Source organism: Contarinia nasturtii, unplaced genomic scaffold (assembly GCF_009176525.2).
Source record: "Contarinia nasturtii isolate CC-2019 unplaced genomic scaffold, AAFC_CNas_1.1 Cnas_scaffold_129, whole genome shotgun sequence".
Taxonomy (NCBI): domain Eukaryota; kingdom Metazoa; phylum Arthropoda; class Insecta; order Diptera; family Cecidomyiidae; genus Contarinia; species Contarinia nasturtii.
The window spans coordinates 9,474,207-9,497,228 of record NW_022197486.1 but is presented as its reverse complement, the minus strand read 5'-3'; the positions used below and the strand labels follow the sequence as shown (position 1 = coordinate 9,497,228).

General features: G+C 34.7%; 1 protein-coding gene across 1 annotated transcript in view; it reads left to right on the top strand.

The window, feature by feature from the left end:
- Positions 1–23,022, top strand: part of LOC116345691 (glutamate receptor 1-like) — a 162,893-nt gene that overhangs the window by 65,765 nt on the left and 74,106 nt on the right. The window contains exon 2 of the mRNA XM_031775299.1: positions 13,275–13,427. Within this exon, the coding sequence (XP_031631159.1) occupies positions 13,275–13,427 (153 nt within the window). The remainder of the gene's footprint in view (positions 1–13,274; positions 13,428–23,022) is intronic.

The following is a 23,022-nucleotide window of genomic DNA, read 5'->3' as shown; positions in this document are numbered from 1 at the left end:
TGAAAAGATAAACATCGATGATTTAATTTGATTTTATTGTGTGAAATCAACCGGCTAAGCCTATGAAGAGACAAAATGCGAATTCCCCTCATCTGTGCCATCTTGTATTCCATAGTTGAACTCAATTTAGTTACAATGAATTGAATCGAAAAAGAGAAAAAAAACAACAACAGTAACATGGCTACATAGATCTGTTGACCAGTGAGATACGTATAGCAATGGAATGAAAGAATGAAGAAAGCGTATATGTGTATGTATGCATCAGCACGCATAGATGTACAGCTCTGTGTGGCCGTGCTATTGTTGTTGTTTTTTCACTTTTTCATTTCAATGCTACAGAATTAAATTCAGTTTTTGCATCTAATTCACACTAAAATCAGATGGCGCTCATTAGCGAGATTCGCAAAAAAAAGTCTCCAATCTCATACAAATATACACCGGCTGTGTGAAATACTGTTTCATTCTGTTTGCATATTCCTTGATCTCTCATGTAATGCAGCGCATTTTCCACCCAAATTCTCGCCTTATCTCCGCACACATACATTTTGTTTTGTAAATATTCTTCTTGTCATTCTTGTCTTCTGTGTGTGTGCTTCGGCACATAATCGAGTGTTTGGCTGTGATGTTGTTTATGTGCAGTGTAATGTGTGCACAACATGTCAAGCAACAAATACACGTTTTGGCAACAATGTTTTCCGATGTTCAAATGTATCAATGTTCTGTTCACTTTTTGTCGCTACATCCCATTACTCTTACAATGTTTTCTATTTACAACTTGCCAATTATCAAAGACAATTATCAAGTATTCATGTATGTATACATGCTAAATATGCCCCAAATTCAAATCATTCATTCAATTGGCATATACTTGGCCCTTTTTCTTTTGGTATATCGTTAAAACGAAATGTTTACCTTCAAACTATCAATTTACTCTATCATCAGGGGGCATATCACTACTAAGACATTTAAAATTTGAATTTATTTAATTTTTCGTATTTACTTTCACCAATCAGTAATTGAAGTAGAACGTTTATCCGACATATTAAAGTTTACACTAGACAAAAATTAAAATTTCAAGTGTGGTATTCTTTGCTATTAATTTGTGAAATCAAAACCGCCGCCCCCCACTCTGAGAATCTGAGCTCATTGGTTTTTTTAAATATAAACATCAAAAATTAATGAATTGACCACTGTTTTAAAAGCAATTGATGGATACGTATACTCTGTCGATGGATGAACATCGTTCAAAACAAAACGCTTTGAAAACTGAATAGTTTGAGTTCGTTACATTTCCTGAATGGCAAGTAAAAAATGGAAACATTACAGTCATTTTGTCAAAGTTTGCATTTAATCGCATATTCTTTTTATATTGACACATATGCTTCAAATGAGATCAACAGTGGAAAAGTATGTTTTTAACGATGGAAATTAATCTTTGTGAATCTATTATTTATGTATATTTGTTTTGTAAATCTTTTAATATGATTTTTTTTTGTATATTTGCATGCATCAAAAGAGCAAATTCAAATCGATCGATGTTTTGTCACTTCTATCTTCCACTTAGTTTGCTAGATACCTTTTTTGAGTTAACAATCCAATTGATAACATTTCCGCGTTCCACGTTATATTTTATGAGCAAATAACTATGTCTACACATGAAAATCCATCACACATTTTGCCATTCAAAGTTTTACAATAATTCAGTAGTAGCAAGAGCACTGAACACACAGCACAAGTAGGAAAGCGTAGCGTAGCATAGAGTACATTTCAGCTACGGAAGAGCATTTGATATATTTGTTGTATAAAACTCAAATAATCTCGGAAAATGTGTGTGTGTGTATGAAATGAGAATTGAGCGCGCTTTGCTGAAACTCAAATAATTGCAATCAAAGATTTGGCAACATTGATTTCAAAAGTGAACAAGATATAGCGTGCATCGTAAAAGTAGCCGAATTAGGTTAAACAAGGGGAAATAAACTTAGTCACTTGATAATGATTCATATCATTGGTACAAATCATTTATTGTTCAAAAAGTTTTAAAATATTTGATTAGTGGTAATTGAATAGTCAGTATAATTAATTCAAATTAATGATAGCTATTCTCAGTACACAAGAAATTGCCTAAAATAATGGTAATGGTTTACCCCTGGAGGTAAAAATATAGAGTAAGTAAATATAAACATGATTGTTACGTCTTTGATTGAGAATTTCGATCAAGTTATAGCTTCTTATGTACTTAAATGTTTGTCAGTGCGACTATGGTGGTGTGTTATCAATCAGAATGAGCATTGGTATTTGAGAGCGATTGAGATGGAGGGGGATATAGTAACGAGCATAGCATTTAAAGCGGATATGCATTGTTTCCGCTATGGGTAAATACGCGATAAAAGGAAGTCACAAATCGAAAACCACCAAAATCTTCTGATTTAACTTTGGATGCTTGTGTGACCTTTTCAACCAGATTAAATAACCAGCGTCTCTTATTTTTGTTTTTGTCAATAGTGTCATTGTATATATCGCCTGTTGTTCAGCCTTATAAAGCCAAACAACCAAAACTGTGGGTCTCATCAACACATTCACTCTCTCACACACGCATAGAGGACCTTTTATTCAATCAAACATTCACTTCCAATCCGCCTTCTCACTTTGCTCCAGATCTAACCAATGAATTTCCATCTCTCTTTCTATCGTCTGTTCATTGACACACACACGTGAGCTCGACGAAAGTGCCGAGAATGGAAGTCTGTAAGAGAGTCATCGAGTGTATATGGTAAATGTCTTAGGCTATTAATTAACATCGAATGAAAAATACATCAGCATTAGAGAAAATCGAATTAGCTTCATCAAGCTAAATTCTATAATTTGTGTATAATTTGGAATGACACTAATGACACAAACTGGAACCAAATGAGGAGATTTCGTTTTTGTTTGCCGTCAAGCAAATCAGAAAATTCGAATGATGAGTTTCCCTTCGAGACGCCTTGCTCTGTAACGCGCATCAAGAGTATATTGATGCGGCCAAACCCCGATCACAATACCATCATCCATACAACGGAACAAAATGAAATGGAACGTACACAGCATGCTTTTCGTGCTCCCGTTCAATCCCGCAAAATGGCTTATTCAAGAAAAGTCAGCTTGAAAAACTCAACGACAGGGCATTAATTTCTTTCTTTCGTTCATTCGTTCGTTCATTCTTTCTTTCTTTGTTTCGATCTGATGTTGCATTCACTTATCCGCCCATCTTGGCAAACGTACACGAAAATTACACACCAACCACCATTCCTAGTGCTCGTTCTCTCCAAATTTCACTTCCACCACCAAGCCCGCTTCAACGAATTAGAGAGACACCATAGTTGATGCACAAACAACGACTCCGTCGATCCACTCATTCAGTGTCGCACATCGTGAAACGTTGAACAGCCGTCTCGTATCATACTCTCTCTCTTCGATATAATAATAATGGTTGCAAGATAAAGAAAAATGTAATTTGTTATGTCATGCCACGAGGATTTGCCGTAAATGACTTTCTTTTCTCTTGTTCCTTTCCGTTTGTTTATATTTGTGTGTGCCTGTACGTATAATGGATATAGAGACCATGGATATACCACACGCTCTCAACTCATGCTCTATCAACGGTTCTCTCTCTCTTCTTTTTTTTTTAAATACACATGTATAAAAGTATTATTTGCGATAAACGACAGTCAACGACAACATTGCCGCCACTAGATATATGCACGCTACTCGTAAATAACGTAATAAAAACAATGAAATCTCAGTACATGGACGCTTTTTTCGCTTCTGGTCATTGTTTGCATCGTAATCCATTCTCACGAATCACACGTTATTTGCAAAAATCGAATGCAAAACAACCGAAATGTGAACAGAAATATCAAAATCGAACGACACAAATAATCCAAACGATTTTGATAAAAAAAAATTGGATTGAGCGCTCACAAGAGAGCACCACGAAAACGTCCAAATAAAATGGAACAATTCAATATAGTAAGCACATTTGTCTGATAAATACATGAAAATTATGCCCGTTGAAAATGATGGTGAGGCTTCAAAAAGTGACCCAAGTAATGTGCTGATAGACGACTAACACCGCTTCGAGAATTATTGAACCAAAAAAAGAGAAGACGAAATAACTTTTCAGTTTTTTCGTTATGCATTTCATTTTCTTTTTCTCGCTCGTCAACTCTCAACACTTGCGTTTAGCTATCAAAAGGAAGTGTCAATGGCGCATTGTGAATTAAATTATCAAACGTACACGTTCGTTTGAATTTGTGCATTCTAATGTGAATCATTGTTGCTGATTGTGCTAGTTAGCGCAATCGTAAAAATGTTGTCATCACACACATTGTAAAAGTCACATAAAGACAATCGACCGAAATCAGCAGATGAACAACATCAGTGTGTGTGTGTGCAGAATGAAAAACTCATTCTGGCAAAACAAGCTTGAAAAAGTACAAACGAGAGAGTGAGAGAGAAATGAGTAACGAACAAAATGAACAATAAAAATCGTTCACAGCGAATAAGACACACTATTCACAGTAGTTCCAAATGCATATACGCTCATTCTATTTGTCTCCCCCTCGCACGTAAACACACACACACATTTTCATTTTGTGTTCTGTATCTTGGATTCGGTGTTATTTTCAACTGCTGCTCTCTATTTTTTTTTCGCTTTCAACTGTTTTTCTCGTCGTTGTTGTTGGTTTTTAACGGGCGCAATGCTGTAGTCATCAACAGGGATAATTCAGCTCGCATCCAAATCGGGCCAGAATGTATTACGAAAAATATAAAATCACAAAAATGTACATATAAATACGCAAAGGATGTCTCATTAATCACTCTTTTTGCTCTAGCATCTATTTTCGCTTCCACACTTTCCATCTCTTTTGCTCACATTTCCCTGTCGAAAGAAAGCCAAAAACAAAACGAAATACAAAGCTGAAGAAAAAAAATATTGTCGTCGATTTTTTTTCGGCCCTTTGCTATGCTCTACTTTGCCCGAGTTTTGTATCACATACAAATATAATGTACAGTCCCAAGGAGGCAAGCAGCCAATAAGATCTCTCTCTCTCTCTGTCGACATCATGTGCATTGTGCTTTGTGGCACATTCACAATTCAATTCCTTTATGCACACACACACACACATTATGCCATTAGTGTTTTCCTTGTAACAACAAAGAAAAATGTAATGAAAACAAACTATGAAAATAGAAAATGGATGAATCTTCAGAATGAATAAAACGTCAGCTGACATCTGATAGAGAAAATGTACTTTCAAAGCATCTAGTCGATTTTCCGCCAGTTATCCATTCATTTTCGGAATCAAAATGGTTTTGTTCAAACATCTAGCCAACAAAATGGCTGTTGAACGTTTTTGCAAACGAATTATTATTCAACACTTGGACTAAATATATCGAGTCACGAAGATCGTTTGATGTAATTACAATTTCGTTTAATTCAAGGTGGTTTGACTGTAGAGCTCATCAAATGATTTTGCCTGCTGCCACATAAAATGATGTTAGATTCCTGCAATCTTACAAACACACATGTTCTGCTGCTGCTGCTGCTGCTACTGACCACTTTCAAAACGGAATGCAAGCAAATGAAAATTTGTTTGAAACAGTGTTCATATTATGCTGTTATTACTCAGCAAATGTGTTGCTTTGAATGCTCTAATTTTTGTCCAACATCCGAAGTGGACTGAGAAAATCTTGAAATGGCCAACATCTGTCAATTGACTTTCATCAATTGGACATACATGCATTTTGTGTGTATATGTGTAGCGGAAACTTGGTCTTCATAATGCCAACAGTGTAGAAGATGTAATAGCCGTCAAAAACACAAACAATCATCATCTTGTACATTCGATTAAGTGCGACTCGTTTAGGTGAACTTAATTAAAAGCAAAAAGTGTTGTGCAAACAACAAAGAAAAATTATAAGTTTGGTCTGCCAACCGAAAACTTGACATCATAAATGTGTGCGCTTGCACAGTGTCCATCGCTCTGTATTTATTCATTGTTGAGAAATTATAGAAAGTTTTGTATCCATCGAACCGGGACTGAAACATGAGGCCAATATCTAGATGTCTTGAATTTGTTAAGTCCCTGCATTGACGTACAAACAATTTATATTATTATTACAAATGAAATGGTCTGCTTGCAATGAATGTATGGACATTTTTTATTTCAATTCAATCGAAAAATCGAGAATACAGTATCTCTTTTACGCTTTAACTCTCCGTTCTCTCCCACTTTGTATGTTTGGTTATTTAAGTGAAAAATTAAGCGTGATAATTGATTTTTCGTTATGTTTGTTTGTTTATTTTGTGTGCGGTTGGATTGTGGTTGTGCCATGGCAAATCGCTGTTGTCATTCGATTCAATGAGATTGTTACTGTTTTGTAAATCTGCCATGAAGCAAATAAAATTAGACGAAATCCGAGTAAAAGCATTTTCCCTTTACGTTCAGTGCGCGGACCCCGTTTGCATTTATGTTTATACCCACTATTTGCGTCGAATGAACGAGCCTTCTGTTTGTTGTCAGATTGTCAATAGAAGCGATTGTCAATTTGACGTCGTTGAATATTTTGCAATAAGCACTGTCCATTTTTCAAAGCATCAATTTTCGTAACGAAACAATTATCGTATGCCTTTTACGCTCCAATGGTAACCGCATCCCAAGTTCACAAAAAGTTCATCGTCGTAATAATAATAAAACGCAATTTATTTGAAAGTAAGAAACAACAACCAATTCATCATAGATGTTTTAGATTAATTTTAATTACATTCACTTATTTGCAGCTAATCATTTGTTAGCTGTTTATTTTGTTCGCTCACTTGCTCTGCTTATTTCCGTTCTATAGCGTTTCGGTCGTTTAAAGCTCTGCAATATACAGATAGCAATTTATTTCATTTTAACTTGAACATTTTCGGCATTGTGCGGAGTATGAGAGGTGAACGGAGGGGCTTCAATTGATCGTCTTTATTCTTCTCATTGTGCACCACTGTCAAGCGCTGTGTATAGATTACACAAAAATGTGGAGAGAGAGAGAAAAAAAAATCGTTACCAATTTGCGTCGGTCCATTGATTGTTTTTGCATGTGTCAATTTAGATTAAATTCTCATGCAAAGTACATGACTTCAAAATGCCCAGGCTGAGGAAATAAGATGGCAACGGGTTATGGATAAAGTGGAAATGAGAAGCATCGCGTTCCATATTCTTTCGTATTTTGCGTTGAAATTAGCTCATTCGCTTTCATACGCTACGGGAATGGGATGGAAAATAAAACGACAAAAGTTCAATTAATTTCTGTTAATAAGCGAGAATATTTTGTGATGGTTTAATTTATGTCTGTCATTTGTGACTGCCTTTTGCACTCGTGCCATTACACGACGAAGCCAATGAAAAACGAACCGCTCTTTGGCAGGTTGTCAAATTGCAAGAAGGGAGAGAACCAGTAAAATTAACCCATACTGAAATTGAGAACGGAGAGAATGAGAGTGAGACAGATACAGACACAAAATGAACATTGGCTATGATCATCATCGCCATCGTTTCTCGTCATCATCATAATCATCATAATAATAATAATCAACATTCTGCATCGCATATTTCGAGGCTTTTGTATTAACTTCATTTCAAACCGTAAATCACGCTCAATTACCACGATTTTGGATTTACCGTCGTTTTGTTGCTATTATTATTTTGGCGTTTTGTCTCTGTTTCTCACCCATTCCTCTGTCCCCCATTTCCACTTGTTTTCGTTTCACTTTTCGAGATTTATTTCCATATTCTTTCGTTTGTTTTTTTTTTTTTTTGCTTTGTTTTGCGTTCATAGATATCCAAAGTGTGAATTGAGTACGAAATTGACTTTGTTCAGGTAACGTGATGCTCATTAAGCTTGATAATTCATTTTTACTACTGCGACTGACGTTGCCACTGCCATCGATGCACATTAACCACAGACGACAAAATTCATCCACAAATATTGTTCATAAACAGATTTTCAGGTGCTCTCAAAGGCAACAGCGTGCGCCAGCTTCTCTACACACTCAGCATCAATTCCCATCATTTAAACTTGAATTTATACGCATTTTCTTATTAATTTTCTCGATGACATCTAGAGAAGAGGTGACACCAATTTTCAACTTTTAATTTAGCACCTCTGCAAATGTCACACTTCATAGCATATTTTAATTATTTTTGTTTCGTTCGCTGAACGACACACACACACACACACCAAATCTCACCAAATTGTCCACATTAATGCGGATTACGAACCTTTTTCGAGTTTTCTTGGACAATTGGATTGCTCCTTAAGGCATCACTTTCAGTTTGAAAATCAACCAAATTAAAAACAGCTTTTCCAAACCGAAACACGTCTCTATCTTTTCGCTATGCATAATTTTTATCAAAAAAAAAATTAAATGATTGTGACATCCATAGCATGCCGGCATTATTTTTTTTAATAAAACGATTCTTTTTTCAATTATTTCAAAGAGTGCAATCAAAAGCGGTAAATATGAATACCTTCACTTCATGCATTTCCAATTAAAATTGTCACACCAAGAAATATATATGTTTATATATAAATATTGAATGTGAATGTGATGCTTATCCGCATTTTTGGTTGTGGCATGCACATAAATTATTAGGACTAAGACATTATAAAAGGGAAGTTCTTGTGACTTCAAACTGTCATTCTCATTTAAATTTAATGATTTTTCTTCTACATATTTTTATTTAAAATAAAAAAGTTGATTTTGAATGCAAAATGGTCAATGCTGTTCTGATCAAATCAATAAAATCAAATCGTGTCGAAGCTTTTGACAAAGCAATCAGTTACGTACATTTTTTTCGATTCTGTACATTTTGCAAAATATGCTTTCATTTGATGCGATGCGTTGCGACATTGATGCGAACGTAAAGTGTATATAAGTTTGCCCATTCAACTTTCGTCGATGATGGATTGGACGAGTGGCAATTTGAATTGAACAATTCGGTGATATTCAAGCCCTGAAGGAGAAAACGGATATTAAGATGTCGTTTTTCTTTTCACGTCGGGCTACTTTGACGTCCTCTATTTTCCTCTGTTCCTCTCTCTCTCTCCGTCTCTCTCTGATTCCACTCAGTTCTATTTAAATTGATTTTCGTCGGCAACAGAATATAAATGTCAGCTGCTTTCGTTGCTGATACCGTTGTGCATGGTATATTAAATTCATTAGCTATAGTCTAATGGTATTCTTGATTTTCGGATAGTAATGCACAAGTACGAAATAAAAAGAAATAAAAAGAAAGTGATGGAGACATACATTAACAGAGCGCCGTGATTGTCTTGACTGCATGTACATATCCTTTTATTTTCGATCTATCTATTTTCGGCATTCTCAAAACTATGTTGCGTAATTTATATTGTATCGTGTTTTATGTTGACGTTAGATTTGGTATTTGTCAGTTCCGTTTAGCTAGCAACAGATTTATTAATTTAAATGTCGCAAATAACAGACGCAATTGTCTGTCAGTGGTGTGAAGACGATAAAACGATGTACATGCGCGAAAATTTGTCGAAAAATAAAAAGAAAGAAATAAACAGCTCTACAGAGCGATGAATTCGTCGTTTGGCCATTTTGTAAAATCCATTTGGCTATGAAAAAAAAAAAATTGTTTCACACTTTGAACTTCAGTGTGTTTAACAGTAAGTTGAAATTCAGAATCCGACAAAACTCATCTTCATCTCCATCAGCACTGACAAGAGCACTTCTCTCACTGAACACTGGATTGGTGCTTTTATTAATTTAAAATCGTTTAAAATGAAAGAGTGATGAAGAACGACGGCATGAGAAGTAATGCGATTCCATTAATTTCATTATAAAAATTAATTTTAAAACGGATTTAAATGACATGTTGACTTGCAAATCACGCACATCCATTCACAGCGCACCAAATTTTCGACTTTTCTACATTGCGGGAGTTTATTGAATTTTCGTAATATTTCCGGAAATTATCGTCGATAAGTCAAAAGATCCCACTTTTTAAAAGAAACATTGTTATGCCTTTTTATTAATACTCACGAACAAGGTTGAATTGAACATCACTTCCTATTTGAATATGCGTAAATATAAAATTGAAACAGAGTCGCATTTTTTATAGAACTTTGATATTATCGACGTTTTTTGAGTTCATATGCAACGTATGAAGTATGGTGTGGGATACGAACAGTGCGTGCAAGTATACGAAAAGCGCACACAACAATTCTATCTATGCCCTCCGCAATTCCGTACTACAGGCTGGGGAATAAAAGAAATATATGAATCGTTGCGGCGAAAGAGTAGCTCTTATTTTTCTCCAAATAATACTGCAACATAAAGTTTTTTATGAATAGTTTATTTGTTGTATTACAACAAATAAACCGTGTGAAAAAAACTTCATGTTGCAGTATTATTTGGAGAAAAATAAGAGCTACTGTTTCGCCGCAACGATTCATATGTGCTCTTTTTCCGAATCGGTGTTTCTCGACAGAAATTCTTCATTAATGACTTATTGGAAAGATATCTTAGAAATGTTGGAAAACAAATTAGTGGAGACGGTTACATTGATATGACCAAAACTAAAAGGAAAAAACACGTTATTAACCCATTTTTTATGTCATAAATCAAGGAAGCACTTAGCTTTTCGCCCATATTTTCATATCCAATTTTTTGTAAATTGTTTGAAATTGCAAAAAGTCTATGGAGTCACCGACTTTTTTTGAATCAATTCTCCTAGTTGTTTACGCTGATCCAGACAATCAATTTTGCAACCGATCTTACTTAATTCGGACTCGAGACATTCAATGGTGTCAGCCGTTTTGTTCAATCAATTCGAAGTTCCAAGATCAGAGTACATTTTTTTCATTCGATCGTTATGAAAGTTAGTAGTATCTGATTACGAAAAAAACCAAAGCTAACATTTTTTTTAACCCCTAGCAAAATCCACAGTTTTGCGAGAAAAAAAAATCAACCGAATTCAAAAATGATCCGCAAATAGTTTTGAGCACACATGCGTTTGCATCACAAATGTATCACATATTTATTAATATGAAATGAGTTTGAATTTAAGTTTTGGTTTTCTACCACATGAACACACACTCAACCGTATGCAGTGTACGTATGAACCATCAATCTCTCCTTGTAGAAAGTAAAACAGATGCCGAAGAATATCGTTGTCGAAAAAAGTTTTCATCATCGGAAAACAGACCAAACAACCGAACGGGAAAACTGCATAGAAACTAGAGCATACACGAAACTGGGAAGATTACGATATATATATATTTTTTTCCTCCAATGTATCTGTTATCCATAGCGGAAAACAAACAGCAAGTCTTTCTTCCAACATTAACATATGCATGTAAATAATATCCACTTTTGCTTAAAAGCACTCACTGCTTCCAATTCAAGCGTCAAAAGAAGCCGACAAAGTTCACAATCTTCAAACCAGAAGCGTACACAGAAATTAGAATGGCTCACAAAAAGTAGCTAAAGTAAACGAAAAAAAAAGTTAAAGTAAAAAAAAATCGAAGAAAGCACATCATCGCACACGTTCATAGTTCCCGTGTTTGAAAACACCTTGCACATAATTCACATTTAAAAGTAACAATAATTCATGAGTTGTTTTCGTTCTTCTTTTTTTTCATGTTTTTTAACGTCAGACCGAGCATTCGAAATACTTGCACGGCTAATATACAATACTATTTAAAACCATATATACGGATATTTGAATTTCGTTGGCACGAAAACCCACAGCGGGATGCCACGTTTTGTTGTATGTGTGAGTGCGTTTGTTAGTATACATTTTGTTTGTGCAAACAACCAAATAGCAAACAGTGAGTGCTCAGCATGCCTATTTACGATGAATGCGTTGTTTTCTAGCACATATCAATGAAATATAATTGTTCATTTTGAGATAATAGAATTGCGATCAAATGCGACCGCATTTCAAGTATAATTTCTTAACCCAATCCCAGTTGATGTTGTTTTCTATACATGTGATCAGTGCGCTTAGTACTGTTTCTGACATAATTGTTTACTCCTTGCATCCTGGTTTCTTGCATATTTTGCCGTCGACACACTCTCAGTCAAACACACATACAAACACCTATTCAGAAAGTGGTGCACAAACAAAATTAACACCATTTGTTAAAATTAAAATTAACACAATACACGCGACAGTAAAAAAATGTCTACTTCCTTTTCATCAGATCGCATGTATCCTGGTGCTTTTTTCCTTGTCGTATCAAAGCGGAAATGCTTTGTGCACTCATTTGTATGTCTTCATTCGTCATCAAAGTAATGCGGTGGTGCTTTTGAGTTTTCTGAATTCAAACAAGCAATATGGTTACTTCTCCAATACTTTTCTTATATAGAAACATTGTTATGGTTTCCGTTGCAAATCAGTAGTAAAAACCATATCTTGATAATCAACAACTTAACTTTAACAGATTGAAATGAAAGTGATAAAAAATAGTTGTAGATTTCTTTTTTCTATTGCTTATGATACAGTTTCTAATTACGTGATAATGTTGCTAATAAGATATTGCACTTTTTTTTCTCAATACAAATACAGTTGAACGTAATAGAAGCGCATGCAATTTCTATAAAATGCAAAATCACACCTGTACTTTCATACTTCAAGAAACTTTTACAAAAATAGAAATGTATGTACCACAATTTCAAGTGTATCACGTTTTAAAAAAAAAATAGTTTGAATGGTGGAGATTTGTATTTATAGAAAAAATCAGATCAATTTTATCAGACCTCATACTGCAGTGACATTGTTTGATTAATTTCAAATTGATCCACAAGTTGGAAAACTAATGGAATTTACTTTCTTCAACTTACCAAAGTTGATTTTCGATGGTTAGATTAACTTGGCTGAATTAATGTGGATAGTTTCAAGAAATCTTCGAAATGCTGAGAGCTTTTCTACTTTGAAAAGTTCAGACTTTCACTGTATTTCATTCATTATTTCGAAAGTAAAAATATGGAAAAATATTTAATTTGTGTTTTTTTTAATGTTAAAACGAGATATTCAAACCAACTGGCACGTTTTTTTCTATTTCCAAATATATTTTTTCATTTCCAAGTGTATCTAGCACAAAACCTGATATGAAAACATCCATATAATTAATTTTAAAACCGTTTTTATATTTAAAAGCATTTTTTTCGTGGTTTTCATCAAGTAAAATGAATTTTTTTTTCTCTTCTTTTTCTTTTGCAGGTGCTATATTCGAACAAGGTACCGGTGAGGTTCAATCGGCATTCAAATTTGCAATGCAAAATCATAATATGAATGTTACAACACGACGATTTGAATTACTCACATTTGTGGATGTAATCAATACTGCGGATGCATTCAAATTATCACGACTGAGTAAGTACATAAAAATCAATATAGAATAATGCAACAGCCGTTCTGTGGCACTAAAACACTTGCAATCTGGAATGAAAAACAGAAAGAGTTATTATTTGTTTTTCTGTATACTTCCGCAAAAGCATGTCGTTATCGCGTACAAAAGGATTGTAATCGCCGAAAATTTATTCATAAATCGCCGCTCAAAAAATTGCGAAAAACTGTTTCGTAGCATGAAATGGTCCTTTTTTTACTTCCGAATAGAATTGTCACATTTTTTTTTTTCAGTCGGTGGTGTGATATGTTTGTGAGAAATGCCATTGCAGAAAAGTTATTCTTAGTTATGTACAATCTGTCGTATATTTTTTTTGTTCTGTTTTTCATGTTGGAGTGGCAAACAAGCAAACTACACCTACAGCCATGAAAACAATATCATACAAATGAACAATAATAACAACAACAAAAGCATGTACATTTTAATGCGTATGAATTGAAACAGGTTCGACGGAATGTATACAACTTAAGCTGTATTTGCAACTTTCACTTCAATTCAAGACATTTTATGAGACATAATTTTATGTAAAACACAATTGTGCATAGCTTAAAATGCATGCAATCTCGTAAGCGAGTGAGCGAACGAACGAGAAATTAAATGCGAATGACAGAAAACAGAGAACAACAGATTCACAGCATCCTGAATCGGTTTGACAATTGTGAATTGCGACGAGCACACTTGCTATCTGGCTTGTTTAACAGATTGTTTCTGCTGCCACTATTATTCACATTGTAACGAACAATCGGAGACGATAGTTCCGTTTTATTATTTACTTTAAAATATAAGCATAAATATCGGGATTGACTTGACATCAGTTGGTGATTTCGAGAATCAGCTCAGCGATATATATAGTTAAAGGCGAACGCAGTTAGTGAATTTTATGGAATGAGTGGAAAAATGCCCTTGCGTCATGTCATGTTCGGTTCTAATAATAATAATACCTTGGAAAATTGTCATTTCTTGACAGTGTATACTTTTGGTCCATTGAAGAGGTACGTACTGTATCGTACGATACATATGCAGTTCGAAAATCGCGAAAATGCATGCCACAAACTAAAAGACAATGAATTCGAACGAGAAGCGCTGTAATTGCATTTTATGAGCATTTTCCTAGAAGAGGATAGATATCGTGTGTATTTAGACAGAGAGAGAGAGAGAGAGCGAGAGCGACAGAGAGAACAGCAGGTCAATAAAGAAATGCTGATGCGTGTTATTTTGCCCATGTCATGTGCCTGTCGTTTTTGTGTATTCGAAGAGATGCTGTACTGTGCATAGCAAATATAAATTTGTTAAAAGAGAATTGCCGTTGGGCATGCAATCTGAAGCGAGACATTAAAAGATGACAAAAAAAAATTGTACGCCGATAGATTGAAACTCAAATAAATTTAATTTTGGATTCAAGCCATTTTTCAAACGTTTCCTTGGCATCAAATTTGATGTTATGAACGGAATACACGAACGAAAAAAAAATTGTATCATTGAAATCATGCACCAATCGTCGTACATTCTTTATCTCAAATCAAAAACGAGTTATTATTATATATATATTTTTAATATAAAACACTGTAGACAATTTTTAACTTCTCACGTCAAGATACATCATGATGCGAAGAACAACAACAAGACGAAGAACGATCCATAAAATTTGTGAACTATAAAAAGTATAAGATAAATTATGTTGAGAGAAAAAAAGAGAGAAAATGAATTTAGATTTACCTTTATTGATGCAATAAAACAGCTGAGCTGCACCATTTCAAGTGTATTTATCTAAGCTAATTTCACTCATTTCATTAAGTACTCTTTCTGCTGAGATTGGAGAAATGTGGACTATATCGTAAATGAAATTAAAAATAAAAATAAAAGTTGAAAAAAAGCGAGAAGCGAAAACGTGTTACCGCGTACAAATTTACCGACGTAAATGTGATGAAGTGCATGTAAAAACGAGCGAACGAAGCAATCACACACACACATAAACATATTCACACGACAAAAGCGAGAGAAAATCAAATACACTTTTTGGCGCTTTTGTTTTCGTCATTTTATTTCTCATTTCATTGCATTGTTTTCTACGTGCTTTATGCGCTTCTTTGATTTATAGATAGAACACACTTACGTTTTATTTACAGTTTTCATTTGTCGTATTAATTCATCATTGCAATGTGCAGCTGCGGAAAAAAAAACAGACGTGTTAGCCTGTAGTTCTCAATCCATCTGGTAACCAATTGAGTGTTGTTGTCTTGTTTATGGATCGTATTGTATTCGCTTCACTTTTTTTCTCATTCGAATGTCGAAAAAAATTTGCTTAAAAGCACAAGGCGAGAAAGCAGATTGTTCATTGTCGCGCTGGGTTAAATTGCAAGCACACATTCACTCTCTCTCTCACACACACACATACAATTGACAACATTGCAGATTTCTAAATTGAGTTGAGAACGTTGACTGCTTCACTCCAATAAAGAGTGTATATTTTGTTGATTAAACAAGTAAATGTAATCACTTGTGTTGTGTGCGAGCCGTAAATGTGAAACGATCGTATAAAAGTAAATAAAATGCGCTTTTTTATGCTAGCACTACATAATCTCTTGAACCAAATACTGTGCGAGCATGTGTGTGTGTGTAATAGACATTAAACTGAGATATTTTCAGGCAGCTGAAATTTTTAACGCCAGGCTCTGAAATGCAATGAAAAAAATTTAAGTGATTGTTATGATTATAAAAACACTTACATTGCTTCAATCACTTCTATTATTTTCACTCCATTTCAGCGCCTGACGTAAGCTCCCTGAGCTGATTCAGCCGCCTGATGTGTGTGCCATCGCGAATATGGAAGCATATATGTGGCATTCTCCTTCTCTCTCTCTCGGATGCCATCTCTAATGCCCGCTTTCGCCAATATTACGTCAATCTTTTTTTGTTTGTTTGTTTGCTATGGTGTTCTTTCTCGTTGTGCTTCTTTCGTGTAAAATACATATATTGGAACCAAAGACTTCTCAAAGTCACTAGCTGCCATTGGGACCGTTGTACATATTGTGTTAATGATTTAACGTTGCTATCCAATTGCACCATCAAGTCCAAATCACATACAATCGAGAAACGACACCATAAAAAATAGAATTATCCACCAAAAAAAATCAAACAAAGGCGAAAATTTACTACCGTTTCAAAATGTCACACACCACTTTTTGCATGGCTGATTCTCCACTACAAACACACACAGACACACACATACTGTTTTGGTGCGTTTTATGTGCCACCAAAATGCCGGATTGTATAGAATTTTATATCGAAATAACGACCCGACTTACTCCCTATGTTTGATGATTGGTACACGATGTATCGACGGCAGCATGTATGCCTTGCATTGTTATTTTGCGCTAGGAAATCGAGTGTGGTCGATTTTGGTTTTCAGTGTGCGCTTTTTTTTCCATTTATGTTGTTTCATCTTTTTTTAATTCCGTCAGTTGTTACCCATTGAACCGCACATGAATTCGTGCGTACCGAATTTTCTACGAAACGACAGACTCTTTGGTGGAAAAACAGCTTCTTCAATCGATTCATGCAATTACGATCGACAAAAATGTTCAGAACAACTCTACGCTACGAGCAACATTCATGTTAAAATTGAACTTTATAACCGCATCTCTTGTATGGCCTCTTTTTTTATCGTTCGTCATAGATTCTTTGAATTGTTAACGAGAAAATTGTGAACTTTACTAAACTGTGTAAATTAAAGTTTCGACAGATCGATGATAGCAAAGCTATTGCTTTGTCGCAATATAATGTTTAGCATTTGAATATTCGAGCCGAAAATGAATTTCAAGTGTTAGTAAAAAATTCGTCATTGAATCCACAAAAACCGATTTGTTTGTTTTAATTTAACAATTTAATTGAGTGTGGTTTACCCAATTGAAAAAAGGCAAATGACCATAAAATATATATGTATATGTTGAATGGAACAAATCAACTCAAAATGTATTTATATCAGTGAATCCGTTCGCATTGAATAAAAATAACGGTAAATGAGTACATAAATCATGACTGGTCTTTATGTTGAACGTGCTCATTTCTCCAAAAATAATAAACCAATCATTCAAATGTTCAAGGTTAGTCATTGTCTCACTTGACTTTTGCCGGTACAAAGAATCTGGTGAATAACAAACTTCGTGTCGCTTTTTTTACATTTCGTTTGTCTGGTAGAATAGACGATCCGACCGTTTTTATCAAAAATATTCCACATTTGATTTCTCCAAATGAATTTGCTTTAAATGAAATGTATCACGTTCCATATTTTGTGGTTGGATAAAAGAATTTTGTTTGGGACACACAGCTCAATCGATCAACACAAAACATCTGTTGAAATCGTCAAATGCTGACAAGTGCAGCCAGCCTCAACCATATACGATATCAGCGAGATAATATTTTTGATGTGTTTATATGATGGTGAAAGGAACAGAAAAAAAAAATCGCTTCACTTTGCAGTGTGCTTTCAGTAGCAATTTTTATGCTTTGATAAACCGTAATAAAAAAAGACGATTGTGTGACGAGTCCAGCCCATACGCTCTAAATGATTTCATAAAGTTGAATCAACAATTTTGCCTTTAAAAAAACCAGTATATCTAGTGTTTGTATATTCATAGTCAAAATACAAAAGCATTGGCCGAAGTGCGAAGAAGAATGTTGGTCAGTGGTTGAAAAAAAAAATGCATGAACATTTTTTTTCTGCCTAAGTTCACGTTCATTTCAAATTATGTTGGTGTTTAGAAGTCATTTCGTATGAATAATCACCAAGTTCTGCTCATCGTCAGGTTTTTATACTATTATGCTAGTGGTGTTGGTTGTTGTTGATGTTTTTTTTAACATATCGCATAACAAAATGCACGAAATGGTTCGTGGTTTAATATTTTTGTACACGATATAACGGTAACCATGAAAAATGAGAAATGGCCTGTCTTTCGTCCATTCTCGTTTGGTCTAATGCACACGCTGATTCTCTAGCCTTTCGCCCACGCTCATGATCACTCTCTCTCTTTCTCACCGCCTCACTCTCATCATATTAATAAATGGCTTGATGGTTAGTGTGTGAATGTGCTAATGCTGGTGCTTATAATTCACGAAGTGAAATCGACGATGGTGAAAACGTGTTCCCACTACGTCAGAATATATCGTTGAAGCATGTTATGCGGGTGACAAAACAATCGACTAAAATATGGTTCAGCATTCAAATGGTAATAATCAACATACAGATGTCAGATAACTATGACTTGAGTTCTCTCACTCTCTCGCTCTCTCTCTTTCTCCTGCTCTATATGCACCATAACCACATTAGCACTTTGCCAACCATCAACAACAGCTTTTGTTGGCATTGTGGCACGGACCCTACACACATTTTCATCGAAGCCATCCACATTTGTTCATACCAATCACAAAATCAACATGATGAAATAAAGCTAAGGAGAGTGATTTAGCCAGCACCAGAGCTTAGGAGCGACCAAGATGATTATGATGACAATGACGATGACGACGACCAACGTCGTCGCCGTCTATTTTGATAAGGAATCTTCTTAGTTCAATATTCATTTCGATCATTGAGCAAAGCAACGCAACGACAAAAATATACGTCGCAAATAAAGTCATCATCATTTATAATGTTGTTCGCATTGTTTTCTTTCGTAATGCCCAAATATGCTTGTATCACACAAGTGGTGCAAAGAAGACGACGAAAAAAAAATGTAATACAAAATCTTTTGGACCGGTAAAAGGAGCCTTGACTTATGATTATGGTTTTCCGATGAGAGCACTTCATCGTCTATGGTAGCAATCGCCCGAATACTTTAAACGCATCTTTCAAATAAACAACCATAAAATATGGTAAAGATTACGTTCAGACGCTAAAATTAAGTTTGTACGATAGGCATGTACGTGTATTTGTATCATGATTACGTCCCAGTCGATTTGGCCTCTTTCATTTTCTTTTCGTTAAGAATAAAAGTACTCTTAAATTGGCATTTTAATCTCGTTTTGAATGAAAGTGAAATTGATTTGAAAACAAATCGAGTATGCAGCCGGTTTTATTAAAAAGAAATTGTCGTATTGCAGTAAAGTAAATATAAAAATGCGATTGATTATGAGAAAAACATACACACAGAGAGAACTAAACCAATTTCACCATTAAAATAATAAATATAAAATGAAATGATCCCAAATATGGCCATGCTTGCAAACAATTAAAAGTAAACTGGTTCAATTCCGTTGAAAGTATCGTTTCTCGTTGAAAAACTAATAACTTTCAAAGTTGAAGAGACATCGCAAGTTTACACGTATTCGAAAATGAGAAAGAAAACCAAATATTGATCCACATGGCCAAACTAATGCAAACCAAACTAATCCATACATGAGGTTAAACATGCCAATTCTCAGTCAAACACTAACAGATGAGGTCGATTCGTGAGTGACAAGCTAAGCAGCAGCCAGCTTGTCAATGATGAGCTTTTGGCTTTCGACTTTTCCAAATGAAAACCTATCAACTATACTTGAAGCGCAAATGTGGCAAAAACGATTCGCACGAAATGATTCCATTGATTCGGAAAATATTCAATAATCATAAAACGCGTGTAACAACAATGAACGGCCAAATCAGTAGCATCGAAAACAAAAATAGCTGTATTGAGCACATCTTGAGTCGAAAATGGAACAAAAAGAATAAAATAGGGAGCATTTAACGGCGTTTCGAACGTTGAATGTTTCAAGTATTTCGTGCCACTTCTTTTTTTTATTGTTATTACTGTTTGGTGTTGCTGTATCAAAACCAAAATTTACTGCGTTCATCATGTGCTGATGTTGCCGTCCCAAAATTCCGACAAACACAAACACACACACACAGCATGATTGTGTGGAGATATATTCATGTGTATTTGTAAAGCAGTTCACCGGAGTCTGCACGCGTTTACGGATGGCCATTAACCGGAGAAGAAATATAGACATTTAACACGGCACTAAAGCGCTTTTATTTTTATTAAATACGTATCAATGGAAATTTTCCGCATGAAGTTTTCGATAATTACGATGATATAATGGATCCTTTGGGCGATTTGTTGGGTATATTATTACATTGAATCATCGTGATTTGTTTGTTTCACTCTTCAATTCAGTGTATTGAAAAATGGGGCGATGCACAGTTCGGCGCACGGACTCAATTCAAATGCATTTGTGTAATCTCCTTTAATGTGAATGCAAATTGATAAAGTGTTTCGATGAAAATGAAGCTTTTCTGCGTCTTCGATTCGAATTTATCAAATTCAAATTTAACCAGATTATTCTTATTCATGGACAAATGCTGTCTATGTTATTTATTTATCGAAGCAAAATGGACGAGTGCGAAAAAAAAAACGGAATAAAGAGAAGGAGAAATCATCACCCTTGTCGAATATGTTATCGTTTAAGTGCTTGCGTGTTTCGATGCTGTTGAAGTGTTCATGGTTCATTGGATACATATTGGAAACGACTTAACAAAAACTTAACCGACGCACTCACATTTACTTGATGGACTATAATAAACGCATTTCAAATGCTGCTATGAATAAGTCCCCGACAGAAAGTTCGTCTTGTAAACACACAATCTTGAGTCTTTTGTTCGAGGCATATATGTATGATTTTGACGAGATCAAAGTAATATCAAAAGTCTCTCAATAATATTAAATGTCATTTTTGGACTTTATTTGCTTTGACCGACTTGTCATAACTCTTAACAATTCACTTCGAATGCATGTATTTTGAGGCTCTGTTTTGCTAGAGAATCTTTTAAATATGCCGAAACAAATGTACACATAAAAGCGTCAAGTTTGCGCTTCACTTTGTTTCCGTACAATCGTCAAATAATGTTTTAGAAATGTCCGTTGCCTTTACCTTTTGACGATTGCTGTAAAAGCTCATATGTTTTTGATAAATAGGCTGGCATTTGGAGGTAGAGAGAGAAAGTGGGTTGCAAAAAACATAACAGTCAAAACATTCGCCTTTGAGAAATAACTTGGAAATATGAGTAAAATGGTTTGGCATAAATTGCATGTTCATTTGATTTGATTTTGATTGCCTTAAAGGGACAATTACGAATTTCATTACGAATGCAATAAACCAAAACCTTCACTCAAAAGCATTTTCACTCATCCACTTTATTCGAATGAACTTAACTCTAGAAGCTTCCATTCCTACGGTCCGTAAATGATACTCGGATGTTATAACAGTCATTTGTAGTTTGAATTTTCATTAGATAATGCAATTGTTATTAGATAATAGAAACGAATAATAATGCAATTGTGAACTGTCGAAAAAGTGCTCATAGAATGTCAATTTACTAGTGTTTTTTTAGATATGTTCACTACAACAGCAAAATTAATCACTTGCCACGAATATTTTGACGCTCAACAAGCGTTTGTAAATATAACAAAATTATGAACAGTTTTGTGTTGATTTTTCCTATCGTTTGGCTTCTTTAACTAGTCTGATCAACACATAAAATATCATTTTCGGTCTGGTCACAATTAAAATAAACTATCAGAATCGATTTGATGTTTTCATTGCGTGGAATGTGTCAGTGGCATGCTAAAAAACTGGATTCGGTTAATTTATATGTGTTCATTTTTAATGGTTTCAATGTCACGGCTCCATTTGAAATCCTTCATTACGGCAGTGAACCCTTTAAATAAGATTAATGTGATTTTCTTTGATGCAATCAAATCGCCGAATGTGGAGAAAGGAAGAAAAAAAATAGCGTAACCATAAAAATGCAGCGCACAATTCGAAAAGTCTTGAACAGATTTTGAGTGCATCAGACACACCAAATGATCTATGGTCGAAGGCATAATTCCGTAAAAAAATCATTAAAATTTCTGGTTATTTTCAAAAGAAAAAGTTTGACAGCTACCGAGTGGACGAAAGAGAAAGCGAAATGGCGATGTGAAATGCTTGAACATTAAATACAAATGACAAAATCACAGATTAGTTTAGCTCTTCACGATATTTTTGGCGTTTTTTCGTCGTCGTATTTTTCATTTTCTTCGCCTTTACTTGATAAATGCCATTTATTAAGTTGTGCCTGATCGTTGTTATTTGTGTCGCACATGGCGTCTTCATCGTCCATTACAATTCAATTGCAAGAAGAAGAAGAACAAAAAAAAAACTTGAATGAAGTAAACTATCTCTCTATCTCGTTGAGATCGACAACATGTAACTAAATGAAATAGAACAGAGTGCGAAAGAAAAGCAAAATGGATGAAAGACACTTTTCGTTTTTAAGCATGTGAAAAAGTTCGAAAATGTTACAAAAGTGCATAAAGATCAGACATCATTAGTATCACACTAAGAACTTATCGCTAAAGAAAAATGAAGTAGAAAAAAAAACTTTGCACAGAGCAACACAAATTTAGTAGTTGCAACGCTGATGTTTTATTGAATAGATCGCTTTTCGCACTTGTTCATAGTTTTGTTTGTGTTTTGGATGGCGAAATAAGAAAAAGATTAACACAACCATTTTCTTTTGCCACTTTCAAGTCATGATAATGCAGAAAA